The 15,253-nt window shown below is 33.7% G+C and overlaps 1 protein-coding gene across 3 annotated transcripts; it reads right to left on the bottom strand.

Annotated features, from left to right (window-relative positions):
* Nucleotides 1-552: 552 nt before the first annotated feature.
* LOC132911213 (fatty acyl-CoA reductase 1-like) lies at nucleotides 553-13,517 on the bottom strand. 3 transcript variants are annotated; one of them, XM_060967657.1, is made up of 8 exons: nucleotides 13,362-13,517; nucleotides 11,898-12,176; nucleotides 8,459-8,775; nucleotides 7,598-7,845; nucleotides 5,681-5,864; nucleotides 2,515-2,700; nucleotides 2,207-2,458; nucleotides 553-2,137 (listed from the first exon to the last, which is right to left on the bottom strand). In XM_060967657.1, the coding sequence occupies exons 2-8, from the start codon at nucleotides 12,132-12,134 to the stop codon at nucleotides 2,023-2,025; spliced, it is 1,539 nt and encodes a 512-aa protein (XP_060823640.1). In that variant the 5' UTR covers nucleotides 12,135-12,176; nucleotides 13,362-13,517; the 3' UTR covers nucleotides 553-2,022. The 3 variants fall into 3 exon arrangements, with proteins under 3 accessions (XP_060823640.1, XP_060823639.1, XP_060823638.1); XM_060967656.1 differs by lacking the exon at nucleotides 13,362-13,517 and adding an exon at nucleotides 13,200-13,354 and having other exon boundaries at nucleotides 2,198-2,458; XM_060967655.1 differs by having other exon boundaries at nucleotides 554-2,137; nucleotides 2,198-2,458.
* Between the last annotated feature and the right edge of the window lie 1,736 nt (nucleotides 13,518-15,253).

Here is a 15,253-nt window from a genome sequence, read left to right as displayed (position 1 = left end):
AGGTAGGCCACCGTCCTCCCGCCACACTTGGCTCTTTCTGGAAACTTTTATTCAGGCATCCAGGCATCCAGGGACAGCGAGATTTCAACTCGCGACACGTTGCCACCCAATCGGAGTTCAACGAGCGTAGCTGTCTGTCCCACCAAGTAGTACCTACTACCATTAGTTATCTAGCAGCATCAGTTAGAGCATTAGCTAGATTCTCACGCCGCGCTGAGCGTCGAACAGAACGTTTATATTCACATTACTCTAATGCAATGGGTGGTACTGCTGCAGTGACATAGGTAGGGGTAATGTTAATCGCAAAAAGCGTAGCTAACGTTTGCCCTATGTAAACGCCTGGATCAGTGATCAATTCGCTCATGTGACCTACTTTGATTTTAGATTCCTTAACAGACTGGGCTATGTGATTTTAGTACAAGGAGGTAAATTAAAGGAAGACGACGAAAGAAGGAAAATTCCTTTATCACCAATCCGAAGACTACTCGCCTCATCATTTCTATATTTCAATATCGTGTAAATTTTTCTACAAACAACGTTCTTAAAATGGTGTCGGCGATGGAAAGATCATTATTAACAATAACTGAAACTTTGCATTGATATGATGGACTTCAATAAAATTTTATCGTACGTAAGTATGATTCCTGAATCAATGCATGTGAGATTTTAGACAATGTTGGTATTTCCAGTGTCAATAAGGAAATTAGCAACCCTTTCTCGAAAATATTGATGGCAATCATGCATTGATTGGATTGGATTAAATGACACGTATACAAATAAGTCAATCATTGACACACAACCTAATCGTTGTATGTTGTTATGGAAGGATCTTTGTTACATTTGGCGCTGGCAATCAAAGATTCATTCCACACTGCGTACATTTGTGCAGATCGTTTCGAACTTAAATTATCTTGACGATAAGATCCACTACGTCTACGAAGTGAGAACAATCACGGTGCAAACGGACTATTTAGTTACAATGTAAACATTTGCTATTTTTGAAGTATATTTTAAAGATTTTTGTACCAGAGACAAGGGAATATGAAGATGAAAATGGTTTCGAATGATCGATCGATTCTAACTTCACGATGCTCGCAATATTTATGGTAGTTGCGAGATCCAGTACATTGTTAATATCTTAACATTTAACAAATGCGAATTCGTTCGTGTGAACTACATAATACCTCAGATCTTTTTCTTGCATACAAGAAGCCGTGGCACCGAATTCGAACACATAGCGAACTGATGTGGAACTTGAAGAGAAATCCAACAAGCAGTGTGTCTCTGCAAAGTACAGTTTCATTATATGTGTGCGGAAAAAAAATCCTTATCTTCTGTAAACAGTTTGTCAATTGCCTGAATTCAATGTTGCTGCTCGTTCTATATTGAAGAATATAACGAGTGATCGTGAGAGTGTAAATTTAGAATAGTGTATATTATGCACATGCATCGGCAAAATATAAATGTGTGTATGTGATTATGTACTTCAGCTTATGTGGAAAGGGAAGACGGGGCGGGAGCATTGTAACTACACGGGTTATATTCTACGCGGTCAACCGGTGTCCTACCCGTACGTTGTTTGAGAGAGCACTGTATATGCGTATTTGGCAGTCTCTACTCCGCCATTTAGTAGTATCGAAGTATTCGAATAAAAATAGAAATGTATAAGCGTGACCACCGCGATCGATGTTCTCGGCGGAAATGCGCTCGCCTTACTTTCTTCTTTTGTTCTAGTTAGTCGTTAACCATTATTATTTGCCAGCATGCGGTCGTAGCTAGCAAGCACGCAATAAAGTATTCTGAAGTATCTAGTATATTTAATATATTTTAACAATTTGTAATGTGTGTTATTCACAATATCGGCAAATAACTTCATTTTTCCGCAGTTTTTATTCGAAGAATATATCATATATTTACTGTATAGTATATAATATATAACTCTGCCGGACACCCTTTATATGTAGCGACATGTTCCTATTCTAAAGCTCTTTTCCATAATGTTCGATATACTTTGTTTTTGATTCAAGCGGAAAACATAACATTGAAATAGTCAGTGCATAGCAGTATTATTACCAACATTATCGGAAATAAAATGATTATACCGAATCCTTTAGTCATCTGACGAATCCTGTAAAATCTAAAAAAAAAAAAAGAAAATATCATATCAAGTCATCTTATCAAATATTTCTATATGTACATCGATAACCGTTGCTGCGCTGTGTTTATAGATTGAGTGTCTTCCTTCAAAGTAAATTTCTTAAGTCCCGCCAGGTAATCTGCTAAATATTTCTTCCAATCCATATCCTGCAAATCCAGTTTAACAATATTTCGGTCTTCCAATGTATTCACCTTGTTAATCATGTTGGTAGTGTTATCTCTTTTGAAGGACCATTCATTCGAATTGAAGTAGCTTGTCGCTATGACCAACTTATTGTAATATTTGCTCATATTCATTGCCCTGAAATGTCGTCTTTTGAGTATTATGACGTGGTTGACAAACGATTCAATACTCACATTGGTTTACCACCTTGAAGTCTTAAAAAGATATCTATGACAAACGCAGGTAAAACATTTAGAAGTATATTCAGTGCATTGTAAACATATCTGTTTGCTACTACTGTGCAACTCGGATACCACAACGTATCGTTCATCGGTTTTTCTCTGGTACATTCCAGGAACGTATCTATGATCTCACCAAGTCTTGAAAATTGAAATATTTACACTTGTAAAGTTAATTGAATTATATTCAAAATAACGCATATTACTATTAGAGTATGTCAGAAAATATTCTGCAATATCTGAAGAAAAATTATATAATTTCAGTCGTACCATATTTACAGCTTTCTGAATCGACTTATCGAGGACACAAATGAATCCGAGTACAACATTCTTAGTGCAATATTTCTTTTGTTATCAATGTTTATTAGTAACTTCAAATGCGACGTGGGTTATATAACAAATATAATATTTCCATCTATCATTATCTATTTATCACTGCAACTTCTAATTAGGTAGTCAGCATGAAGAGGTTTGCAATTTTCATTACTTATTTAAATTTAATACGATTCGTACGGAACACGGTTCAAGAAAATCATAACTAACTTTTAGACCTTCAATATCAAGATCACATACGAAAGATCTAATACAAAGTGAAAAATAGCGCTTCGCTGAAGGAGAGTCTGAGGAACATTGTTAGTAATACTCGGCGTCTGTTTTCATTCTCGTAGTGTAGGTGTACCCAGATTCAATAATTCAGATATGGAGAGTCTACTGCGCATAGACAAGCAGTTTTTATTAATTTGCAACCTAATAATTGGGCTAATCGTAACGCAATAAGGCTCGGCTCGAAAACAATTTTATTAGCAACTTGCTGCAAACAATTGTAAAACTTTATTTGCAAGTTCCTGCAATGACTCAAAATTTTTTATGTACGATCGATATTTTATTTATATCTCGGCGGAGGAAATTTTTCTCAAAATCGCTCATATTGTTCTAAATGTTGTTCCGAATCAGATTATCCAAAAACGTTCCTACTTTCAATCTGTTCTTGAACAAAAAATGTTAATGCGAGTTGACTATAAATGAAACTCTGATATCTGATGCAAGTATAAATTTCGTTTGTCGCTTCTTTTTCGAGTAAATCTAGCTTCTCGTTGCCAGTAATCCCAATGTAAATCCAAATGAAGTTACTATCATTCTGGTTATTATTGCTAATTTCAAAGGTAGCGTAAATATTTTGAATTTCAATAAGCTTAGTATTGGAATTATAACGGAAAGTCGATTTTTGTAATAATTTAATTACGCTTGGAAAGTCATTGGAAGTTTGTTACAGAGGAAGTTTGTCTGAATAAGGAAACTAGTAATATCTAAAGCTTGATGCTACAACACTCTGTCGTAAAGGGTGAAGTTTCAAACACGTGTAATCATTAAACATGTGCAAATAGGATATATATTGAGCAACAGAATGCAGCACAAATCGATCGAAAGTTTTCTGTTTTGCTATCACCTACAGAAATTATTTATGAATTAATGATTTAATGAAAAATGGCAATAAACTTTACGGTCAAAGGAATCACGCAGCTTTTCGCGCACATCAATATCGTAATATCGATAAGGTGATTAAATAATATGTGTTTTTCTTCGTTAGGCATAGAATCGAGTTGTATCTCCATTACGTTAAGGAAGTTTTCGGTTTAAAGAGAATGTCTCGTTCTTTATCTAGAAAATAAAGTGGTGATAGAAATGAAATTTTGGTTATTTAAATGGAAATTTTAATTAAGTCTGTGAAAGTTGTCTGTGTTTTCAGAGATGTTTTTGCAAAGAAATTAGTTCTATTAATTTGGGAACCCAACCGTTTAACAATTTGCTGATGCAGAGCAAATTATTGAAGCAACGCTCGTCCAGGCTGTTATTTTGAATGCACTGTATGAAAGAGTAATTATGAAGGAGTGTATTCAATAACGTTAGATGAGGGATCATGAGTTATATTGCATCACGTAGGAGACACAAGAAATTACGAAATTGACGGATCACCGGTGATCTCCTAGTGTCGTAGTTCGAACTTTTCATAAGTAAGGTAAAAATTTGGAATTTAGATGTAATAGTAACATTTATTGTACGAATCTAACAGAGTAACGATTCAAAGTGTTATAACACAAAAGGTGAGTGCTGATTTGTTCTAATAATAAGGTTTGTTACTTCGTGGTGGGGGGGGGGGGGGGTTATCGTTGGGTGTATATCAGACGCGGCTATCCTGTTACTATCTGGTTATTGCTTCGATGGCTGTCTATCAAATTACTGTTTCTGGGTCTGTGACAACTGCGACGAAACGTAGCAATTTTTGACAGTTTAACAGGTGCAATGGGAATTGTAAAGATATTTCCACAGCCAGCACTTTCAACAGATCAGCTGGAAGAGAGAAAATTGTCGGATTCGGTACTCATAAAATTCCGCAAAGAATCAATTAGAAGCAGATTCAAAGATATCGATGGCTACATCCGATATCTCCAGCAGTAGCAACATTTCAAGCCACGAAGTACAATGGAGACATTGAGCAATAAACCACATGACGAAAGAGCACTTGCAGAAACGCAAAGGTAACGAGAACTTCATTTGCAAAATCAAATCAATCGGGGATCAAACCAATCGAGGAAATACCTGTAAAAAAGATATCTTTCTGATAGCTGAACCCAATCGACAAATATACATCAAGACTCGGTTATCGCAAGAAGAAAAAAGAAAGAATAATACAGAAGAATTTTATAACGGGATATTTTAGAACATGTCCTACGAGATGCAAATCTCGGTTGGTCAAGCCGTTGCGAAGAAATCGGTAAACACAAAAATGTTACTGCTCATCGAATTGACATACTTTTCATATTTCCGAAGACAGTAGTAAAAGTGTAAAGACGTTTCTATGATTCATCCACTTTCATTAGAATAAATCAATCCTATATACCGATATTCACAGAAGAAATCTGACTGGTTCTAATCCATTTGTGTTCTCAATACCTTTTTCTAGGTTTACTATAATCTTTTGTAGATTAATCACACTGGAATGCACTTTATTCATTGGCGTTTCTATTGATCGCGTTGCTTAAATGAATCACAGCTTTTAGGATACCCTAACAATTGAATTACGTTAGTTGAGAAAATTATGTAATAAATATCGTTTCCGTACTTGATGGAACGTGCGTTGCTCGTACAGTTGTAAACTTTGACCTCATTATTAATGTGTAGCGTGACGTGCCACGCGGCACACATTATCACATCGACTACATAATCAATAGGTACTACATCTGATATTACATCTCTCTTACCCAATAGTACTTTTGCAATTCCTTTGCCGATAGTAACGAAGATACCTGCAACATCAAATTGGTTCAAAAGCTATTAATGATTCTCAACTGTCTCGAAATGTAGCGATACAGATATGGAAAGAGTAGTTGTAACTGCCAGCACAAGCACAGCTTAAATAATGGCGATTTGGTAAAGATTAGAGTTAATTAGCTTCTCAGAAATTAATTACAACTATATTTTTCTGAATTTTTTAACTTCATTGTCTAAAAATGTTTGTCGTTCAACTTCGCAAATAACTCATAGCGATGAGTTTATCTGTTGAAAGAAGAAATCGTATAATCGATCGTATATCTTAACTTGAATTTTAGGGAATAACGTTTGCAATGTCACAACTGTTTCCCCTTTTTATCGTAATTCGTGGAGTTTATCAGCGTAATCGCTTCTGTGCAGATCGTTTCTCATAATCAAAACGATTATGATAACTGACTACATTTGTTTTTAATTTCAAGCTTATATAAAGGATTTAATTGAATTTTCATATCGCACAAGAAGACTGAGTAATTTTAGGCGTTGTTTGTGTCATTTCCCCCCTCTGTGTGTCGTAAGTGACAAACGGGATTTTTCTTCGTGGCGCTTAGCGTTCTGTACTGTCAACGACTATTCGATGTTTGTAAGTAATGAGATATAATTCAAAATCCGTTCATTCAACATTTCCTACATGTAGATTTTCCAACTCAAACCTAAGAGAAGTTAAATACTCCATATTCCGTAAAAGTTTCTACAGTATGAAAATCTGGATTTCCAATCGTCGGAAGTTTCAGCCGTGGAAAAATATTCGAGAATTTCTTTCTCGTCCAATTAGAGTAATCTCCTTTCTTATTTGACTTTTGGTCACTTCTCGTTCCAATATATTCCTTCAGTCGTCATCAGTCTTGTCCTTTCATAGGAGAGTAATCTTTCTTTTACTGCAAGATGAAGGACCCTAATATCTCAGCTAACACACGAGCCACAGTCCACAGTCTACAGTTTTATAACGATAACCAATCTTCTAGCATATCAGCAATTTCTTTATGATATGTTGGAAAGCATACAGCGTCAATTTCTGCGTTTGGCCACTCTTTGAAGAAGTTGCCCAATGTTAATATATATCCATCGTATATATTATATAATTACTTAAAATTATTGCCTCTTACACGAAAGTATAATTCGCTTCTTGTTGCCACATAAAATGATATTACCGTGTGCTCTAAAATTTTATGTTATTTCACGTTGAATACATTATGTACATCGTAACAAAGCATATTCTACTGTCTCGAGAGGCACATCGCACTTCTTATGCTTAATTTAATTCCATTAACAGCATAATTACAAACATGAATGAATTTTATGAATAGTTGGACATTCTCAGCTCCTAGTCTTCTTTCAGGCATAATCCTATACTATACTAGCCTGAAACTAATTGCTTGTAATTGGATTGTACGTTAAAGTTTCATATCCCCGGAATTATGTTAATAAAAGAAAGAAACAACCGTATCATTTACTAATTTTTATAGCGCAATGCGCAAAAAATATATTTCCATGTACGTAACTTTCAGAATGTGCGAGTTAAGAAATGTCGCAGTTTTATTCTATTGCCGATTTCTTTCATTCTTATGAAACTTATGGAGAGCTAAGGTCTTGTGATACGTGTGAATTGTATTATTCGGAATCACTTGGATATAATGAAACGCTGCTATTTGCGATATGAGTGAGATATGAAGTGACGAGGAATTATAATTGTAAATATCTATAAAAATACCTGCTTGTCCAGAAAAAGGTACCAACCAACCAGGGTACGGTTCTTTTAGCGAGCAAGAAATTATACTTGGTCGCACTATCGCAACAGTCAATCCTTTGCTATTGTTGGATATTGTCTGCTCTGCAAGATTCTTGCTGAACGTGTATGTGTTCGGATAAGTTTTTAAAACTCTTTCTTCGAGCAGATTAATCAATTCTTTGTCTTGTCGGTCGCATATATCTATCACGAGAGAGGGATCTAGGTTTGTGCTGCAAAATTATCAAGCATAAGATAACGTATTCGTCACGCTGAATTCATTAACAAATTGCAAATTCGACACATTTAAGGATTTAAAATGGAAAAACGCATAGAATGCATAATAATATAATAGAATATAATAAAATAATACACAATAATATAGAAAATATCGAAGATGAAGTACTTGCTGTAATTTTTAGTAAACGAACAAAGTTCTGCTTAGATTCTACTGCTCAAATCATGTTTATTCATCTTAGAATATGAATTTATAATGGTATCCGTGTCTAGTTCTTATCATGTACGTGTATCAAGAATACAGGTTCATCATTAAATTTAATAAGAAAAAGAAATTAGTAAAAGGCAAAATAACTTTCAATCCGTAATTTTTATCATTGACAGATCACGTGTCATTGATTATTTCTTATGTAAGCTTTTTTAAATCTATACCTGTTTTAACAAGTATTTTTCATTTCAATGGAGACTTGCAAGTGTTAATTAGGTAAATAAGTAACCAAATTATACTAAGCTGTCAATTACTTTCATCGTTTATTTAAATTTAGAAGTAGGTTATGCACGATATATAAAAAGTTGTTTCAGAAATGACAAATTATAACTGATTCTTACGTGTAGACCTTTTCCTCGATGTCTGATAGATTCGGATTACTGTAGGCAGTGCTCACATAGACAACGCTGATTACATGCTTGAGTTCCTTGCACAGTTTGATAATATTAGCGGTACCTTTCACATTTGCATCGACGATCGTATTCAATGGCTGATGGAAACTTATAGTTGCCGCAATGTGGAACACTATGTTTACATTCTCTATCAACATATCTCTGTCTTTTTGCGAAAGACCTAAATTTGGTAGAGTCACGTCGCCCTCCACGAGATGAATTTTATAGAAAATTGTTGGGTTTTGTGCTCCGACACAATCGAAAATCTGAAGAAGATAATATATAAGCTCAGTTCTCAATATAGAATATTATAATTAATATCTCCCCACATAGAATTATATAAATGAAGTATACTAATTTTCTCTTAACACATTCCTGATCGATCCGGGATAAATTCTCTTTTTACGCAGAAAGTTAAGTTGTTAGTTTTTATTTACTTATTCGCTTAGGCGGTCAATGGTGTGTTGAAAGTGTACGTCCGCAAAACTGACTTGCAATTTTTTTATACATTCCTAGACTGGTTTAAAATTTGTTCGGTATAATTACGATAGTCGCATTTCATTATAGCGCTGACAAAGTTTCAAAAAATGTATCTAGCCCGCATAGTATATGCATACAATGTTGCAGGGCTTACATATTTTCATAAGTCAGTTTAAGCGTGCATTATTATAATCAACTATCATATCTCCATGAGACAATAATTTATATCAAAGAGGAAATGAGAGAACTCGCGTTTATGTTCCTGATTCTTCCCGGACTAATGTTGCACCACGTGAACAATACTGGAAGGTGATCCACGCTAGCATATACAAGAACCTATAAAGTTACGGACCTGCCCTATTTGGTTCCTCATTAGCATAGACAAGTATCTATTTAGCTTAATACTGCAAGAACCTATTTAATTGTCCGAAATGTGTAAGTATGAGAATAACAAAATCATACAATAACTAGACTAATTCTAAGATGCCCAAGAAAGAGAAAGTAATTGTTTATAATGTTTGTTTTAGAAAAGAAGTGAAAATATTCCCTTTCAAACGATAACAGATCGATGGAGTTGATACTATAATTTTAATGTATTCTTCATGCGCAATAGTTTTTTTTATATTCATAAGAAATTCACAGATATATTAAATTTTTGTAAAAATATTCGACTGTCCGCTAAATTTAAATTTTCGCTACCAATATTGCTACATAATGCCCTATATTTTTATATTTATATTTTTATATTTATATTTATATATATATATTTTTTTGTAATTGGTTATTTCTTAAATTTTCGCTGAAAGGTTTTATATACTTGTTTCACTTTGCACAATCTTTTTTCCGATCTTTCGCTGTTTTCTCGCTGGATATCAAATGAGACGTTTCGTCTGTTTTCAATATAATATGAAATGTTCATTTTAATATAATCCTCCTAATTTTAACAGAGATCCAACTCCATAGGACCAAAAATTTTCGTCACTAACGAAAGTAAGTGCTGCAAGTTAAACTGATTAACCGAATATAAGTCATATACAACCCGAAAGGAGGGTGTGAGACTGTGAGAGAGTGTGTGAAAAACATGCAGCTAGCTTGACTATTATACATAACTATAATTGTTATTTTGATTTGTTGAATACATATATTCTGCTTATCTTACATTTAATTAATTAATCCCATCGATAAGATAGATAGAAGTGTGGTTAGTTACTTTATTCAATTACATAGTTGCACAAATTATTCATTATATTTTCATCTCTTTACATTTTGCCTATAATCAATTAGTTTTCCTGTTTTCATCGTTTTTGTAAAGGAGCACGCATGTAAGACAGATGTCAGAGATATCATACATTTCATCAGAAATTTTATTCAGTGTGCTACGATTTATTATTAAACAATTGATACTTAGATTTTACTACAACGAAAACATTATCGCGACGAAAGTCAATCTAATTTTAAATCTAAAACGCTATCGTATATTGAAAATATATTAAAATTACTGTTTCATTTTACTGATTCATTATCGTTTGGAAGGGAATATTCTCCTATTTCCTCGAGAAAAAATATAGTAAACAATCAATTTCTCTTTCTTGGGCACCTTGCAAATAGCCTAATTATTGCACTATTTTGTTATTCTCATACTTACCTATTTTGGACAGAAAAATTTATATGAACGTTTCTGTATAACCGTACAATTAAAGAGGCTTTTTGTAGCGTGGAATTAAACAGATTCTTGTCTATGTTAATGAGAAGGAAAGTTCCCTAATTGCATAAATTTTTGAATATACTTGCGTGAATCACTTTTCAGTATTGACCGCGTAATGCAGCATCTGTACTACTGTACTATGTGAAATTAGAGCTACGAACGTGACCACTCTCATTTCCTCTCTGGTTACATATTGTAATCGGCAGCAATTCTTCCTTCTTCATTAATTCAATCAATTGTTGCAAATCAAAATTAATTCTTCCAAGCAGAATGAACTAGCTGTCTGATTATCTAATATTTAACAAAAGTTATTATTCTCTGTATTTGAGAACCACGTGGAAAAATGTAAGTAGAATCTTGTTGAATTTTTAATTTTAAGATTATTTAATGACTAAAAAGGAATATTCTAATGTAACATAGCTAAATATCGAGAGAACTTGTGAGATTCAATCAAAGGCATAATATTTAGCAGAAACAATATTTCAATAACTTTAATATATGTACGCCTTCCAGTATTTTAGTATTGTGACAGTATTACGTGCTTTATGATTGTATAGGAGAAGGGTGGAAAAGCACAAATAAAAAGGCAGTTTTAATGATACAAAATTAGATAATTGATTGAAATTTTAAACTGCTACCCTGTAAAAAGTCTTCATCGATAAGGAACAAGAAATGAACCAATTTGTTTCGAATGGCATCTATTAAGTAAATGAATAAATGTATGAGATGAAAAGCTGCACTGATGGACTTCATAAAAGGGAAAGTACGCAAAAGTGATGATGTTAACCGCGTTTGTTGATGTGTTCGATATTCACTTAAACGTTCACTGTTATTTATGTCATCTTTTTCCAGAAAATGAGCCGTTTAGTACAAAAATGTTGGAAGTTAAGAAGTTGATTATCAGTTAGTGAATGACAAAATAAAACTTCTGTAGGGAATTGAGTGGGCCATTCTTAGCTACTATGATACCCACCCAAAATTAACGAGTATATACTGATACCATTTATGCTCAAAACAGAATGAGAGTTAGTTTTTTAAATCGCCGTGTTGAACCAAATAGGCAAGAATTGACTTGCACCATATATGCATTAAACGGCTGAAATGAACTTACGAAGATAATTCATTTGTTTCTTGGCAATTGTTTATTAATCCGAGACTTATATAATGAAATTCCAAAAAGCGAGTAGCATATTATTTACGAACCGGATCATCTATTATCTTCTTAAATCGTTGTTCTATCATTTGGTTACGTTTTGGACGGATCAATACAAAAATAGCAGAGATGCGTGAACACGTGCGTATCAATTTTTCGAGGAGGCCTTTGCCCACGAATCCAGTCGCACCAGTAATAAGAATTCCACTTCCGGCATAGAATCCCTCGATGGAATTCACATTACGGAATTTTTTCTTTATCTCGTTTTCATTAAGTTTTGTATTCATTGTACCAAAATCACAGGGCTTTCACTCTTTCAACCCAGATATCTGCAAATGAATAAGAAAAAATACATCGGAAAATTAATAAATAAAGAGTATCGTATAATGTTATATATAAGATTTCTATATATCCATTATTTCCTAAAAAAAAAAAAAAAAAAAAAAAAATTCAGGATAATCCATACTAAAGGAAAAATGATTCCTCGATGATGGTTTGTTCCGCGAACTGTGTATGTGGACGATTTTGTTGCAGTACAACTCAATTGCAAAGTAAATTTCCAAACGCAATTATATGCGTAACCATTAATAATTTACGTATGTTTTCATTAAATATCGATGCTATAGAAATGCCCCTTTTAAGGTAAACATATCTGAATTCAAAGATTTTTGGAATGCTAATGTATGCAAAACGCTATTTAAAAAGAAGAAAACAGTATAAAAATTAAACAATACTTTTCTTTCTTCTATAAGAAATATTTCACCTTTATTATCATTCAAATAGCTTGGAAAGGTTTAAACGAATATTATAATATAACATACAAATTGTTACCTGTAAATCAATATACAGGCTCAATTAATAAAATTTACGACCTCGAAATACTTCATTAACTGTTGATTCATTCAGAAAATATTTGAAATACAATTTATTGCATTCGAAAGAACTGATCAGAAGTATATATTCTGATTTCTTTATGAACAAAATTTTCTGAAATATTGATGTGATCTTGAGTTAGTGTAAGTGTGTGAGAAGTGGTGTGCGTGACTCTACGCGCTTTTACTGGTATAAGTTCGGAATCTTCAGCAGCATATATGAGATAGCCAGTAAGTGAAGGTAGAGCATGTGAAATTTAGAAGTAGTAGAATTTCGAGTATAAATTAGCATGTAAAAGAAATTACGCGTTTTTCCATTAATATACCGTGGCAACGCTATAATTTTAACAGGACTGCGGCCCGGCCTGCAAACTGAAGATATAAGATGTTCGATAGTACGTATTATAAAGTCACTTCATTACTATTTCCAACATTTCGCAATTCTAACCATTAAAAACCCAACAATATATATTCACTCACATTAATGACCATAATGACATCAGGACCATGATGTGTGAGATATTTTATTACATTAATATATCTATTTCTTTATAATAATGCAAGACCACCTCTCCTGACACAGTCCGTTTCGTGTCTGTTCGTATCTGTTCCAAGTGGCAATGTTCAACAAGCGACACTTACCGCACGAAAAGGACCCTTCCGTGCTACTTATTCCAGCAGCGTAAGAAAATAATTGAACTAGTTCAAGATACTCGCGTTGAAATCATGTTCCGCATATATGGAAATGCCGAACTCGCGTGGTTTCACTTTGACGTCCGTCCACGATGACGATTGAACGAAAAATATCCGAATGCAATAAATCGCAAGAGTATTTGTATCTCTCGAACTACAGTCATAAAACGATTGATAATTATTTACATTGCAAATTCCCCCGTTCTTTCCACCCGGAATGTATGTTGCAATATCACGACTTTGAAACTTATATAATAATGAAATTCTCCACATAGACCTATTTTTACCGTGGCCTGTCAAATGACCGGTCTTTAAAGCAACTATAATTCTTGATATAGAACGAATATAATAGCCAATTTGACAGTGAAAAAATTTAGTTTCTTTCATTTAGAAAGATATAATGTATATTTCATTATTTTTCACTGCATTTTTTACAAATTATAGGCTTCTCGATCGCACATCTTCCATGCATTTTTTACATTTTAGACCAATTTTCTTAGTCTTAGCGTTTTTGCAATGTCCTATCTTGCATATTTTCTTTTCACGTGGAGCGGTATTCGTATTTGTTACTGGTTCTGCTGGATCTTCTTTGCATAGTTATTGCCTTTTTTCCTATTCGGTGGTAAGTTTTTCTCTCAACAGAGATAAACATTCTTGCCTCGAAAGTTTTTCTCCCGCGGTTTCTTTATGTAAAATCCTTGTGATTATCCCGACTCAGTCTTAGATATTGAAAAATACTTGTAGAAGCCATCTCCGAGATATAAATTTTACAGTGTATTATCTGGCCATTTGACCGATCATCCCTACACCTAATTTGATGATATATATTCTAATTGTCTCCGGGATATGAGCATTACTTTTTTTGTATTTCTACAGATGTATGCATTGAAAGAGAATCAGTACTATTTTATTTGGTTTAGATTTATAAATTGTTAGAGTACAAGAGTTTAAACAATATAATTTTGTCGAGAAGCGTGTCATACAGTGCTTTGTCTGTTCTGCCAATTTTAACAATTCTCTTTTGCTTGTACGAACTGTTCGAAAAACCGTAACTCTTTTTGGTAACTGCATACCCGCAATCGACACGCTTCCAAAGAAATTTTCCATGGTTAAATTTCATCCACGCCCTGTATGCTAATGTACTATTAATTTTAGAGCGACAAATTCTCCAAGCGGAACTGAAGGTCCTCTCCCTTCATATTTTCCAAAATAGGGAAAGTCGTTTATAATATATTTGCTATTCACATCGGATGATAACTGGAGTTTGATACCACATTTGTCAGGTGTACTGGGCGTTTGCTGAATAAATTTACACCTTGCTTTTGTCAAAAACAATCGTTCATCGATAGTAATATATAATTCTTTTTTATAATATTTTTGACTGTGCTTAATAGTTAAGTCGGTTCATAACCCACAATCACTGAATTCTTCATGATTCTATTAGTATAGAAAATGATATTAGATATCATCGATATTTCCCATTTCACTGGTTTGGTATAGTTGTAAAAATTTTCACGACCCCATAATTCTATTATGCGATCCTATTTGGGTCTCGGTTTAAGAAGCCCTGGTTTAGGGCATGTGAGAGGTAGCTTACTCTTTTCCGTCCAATTCAACGAGTCAGTAAACGTAAACGAAACCGGATTATGGCGGCTCCAATTCTAGCCCGCTTTATTCATACACTTTAATTTAAGAACTGTTTTCAACCAAGCAAGAATTCTGGTAATTTATTTTACTATAAACTCGATAATAATTATACCTGTAGATACTAGCATATAGCACGTGCACCAATATACCTGCTTATACCAATCTACAATTGTAAATATGTTACAAATTATTCT

This window comes from Bombus pascuorum, chromosome 10 (genome assembly GCF_905332965.1).
Source record: "Bombus pascuorum chromosome 10, iyBomPasc1.1, whole genome shotgun sequence".
NCBI lineage: Eukaryota > Metazoa > Arthropoda > Insecta > Hymenoptera > Apidae > Bombus > Bombus pascuorum.
This window is presented reverse-complemented; position numbering and strand designations above follow the sequence as displayed.

Excerpts from the sequence above, each read along its gene's own strand:
- LOC132911213 (XM_060967655.1), bottom strand. The coding sequence starts at position 12,134 with ATGAATACAAAACTTAATGAAAACGAGATAAAGAAAAAATTCCGTAAT. Across the intron at positions 2,701-5,680 it reads AGCAACGCACGTTCCATCAA|ACTTGGTGAGATCATAGATA; the intron begins GTACGGAAACGA and ends TCAATTTTCAAG. Across the intron at positions 2,459-2,514 it reads CTTCAAGGTGGTAAACCAAT|GGCAATGAATATGAGCAAAT; the intron begins GTGAGTATTGAA and ends ACGACATTTCAG.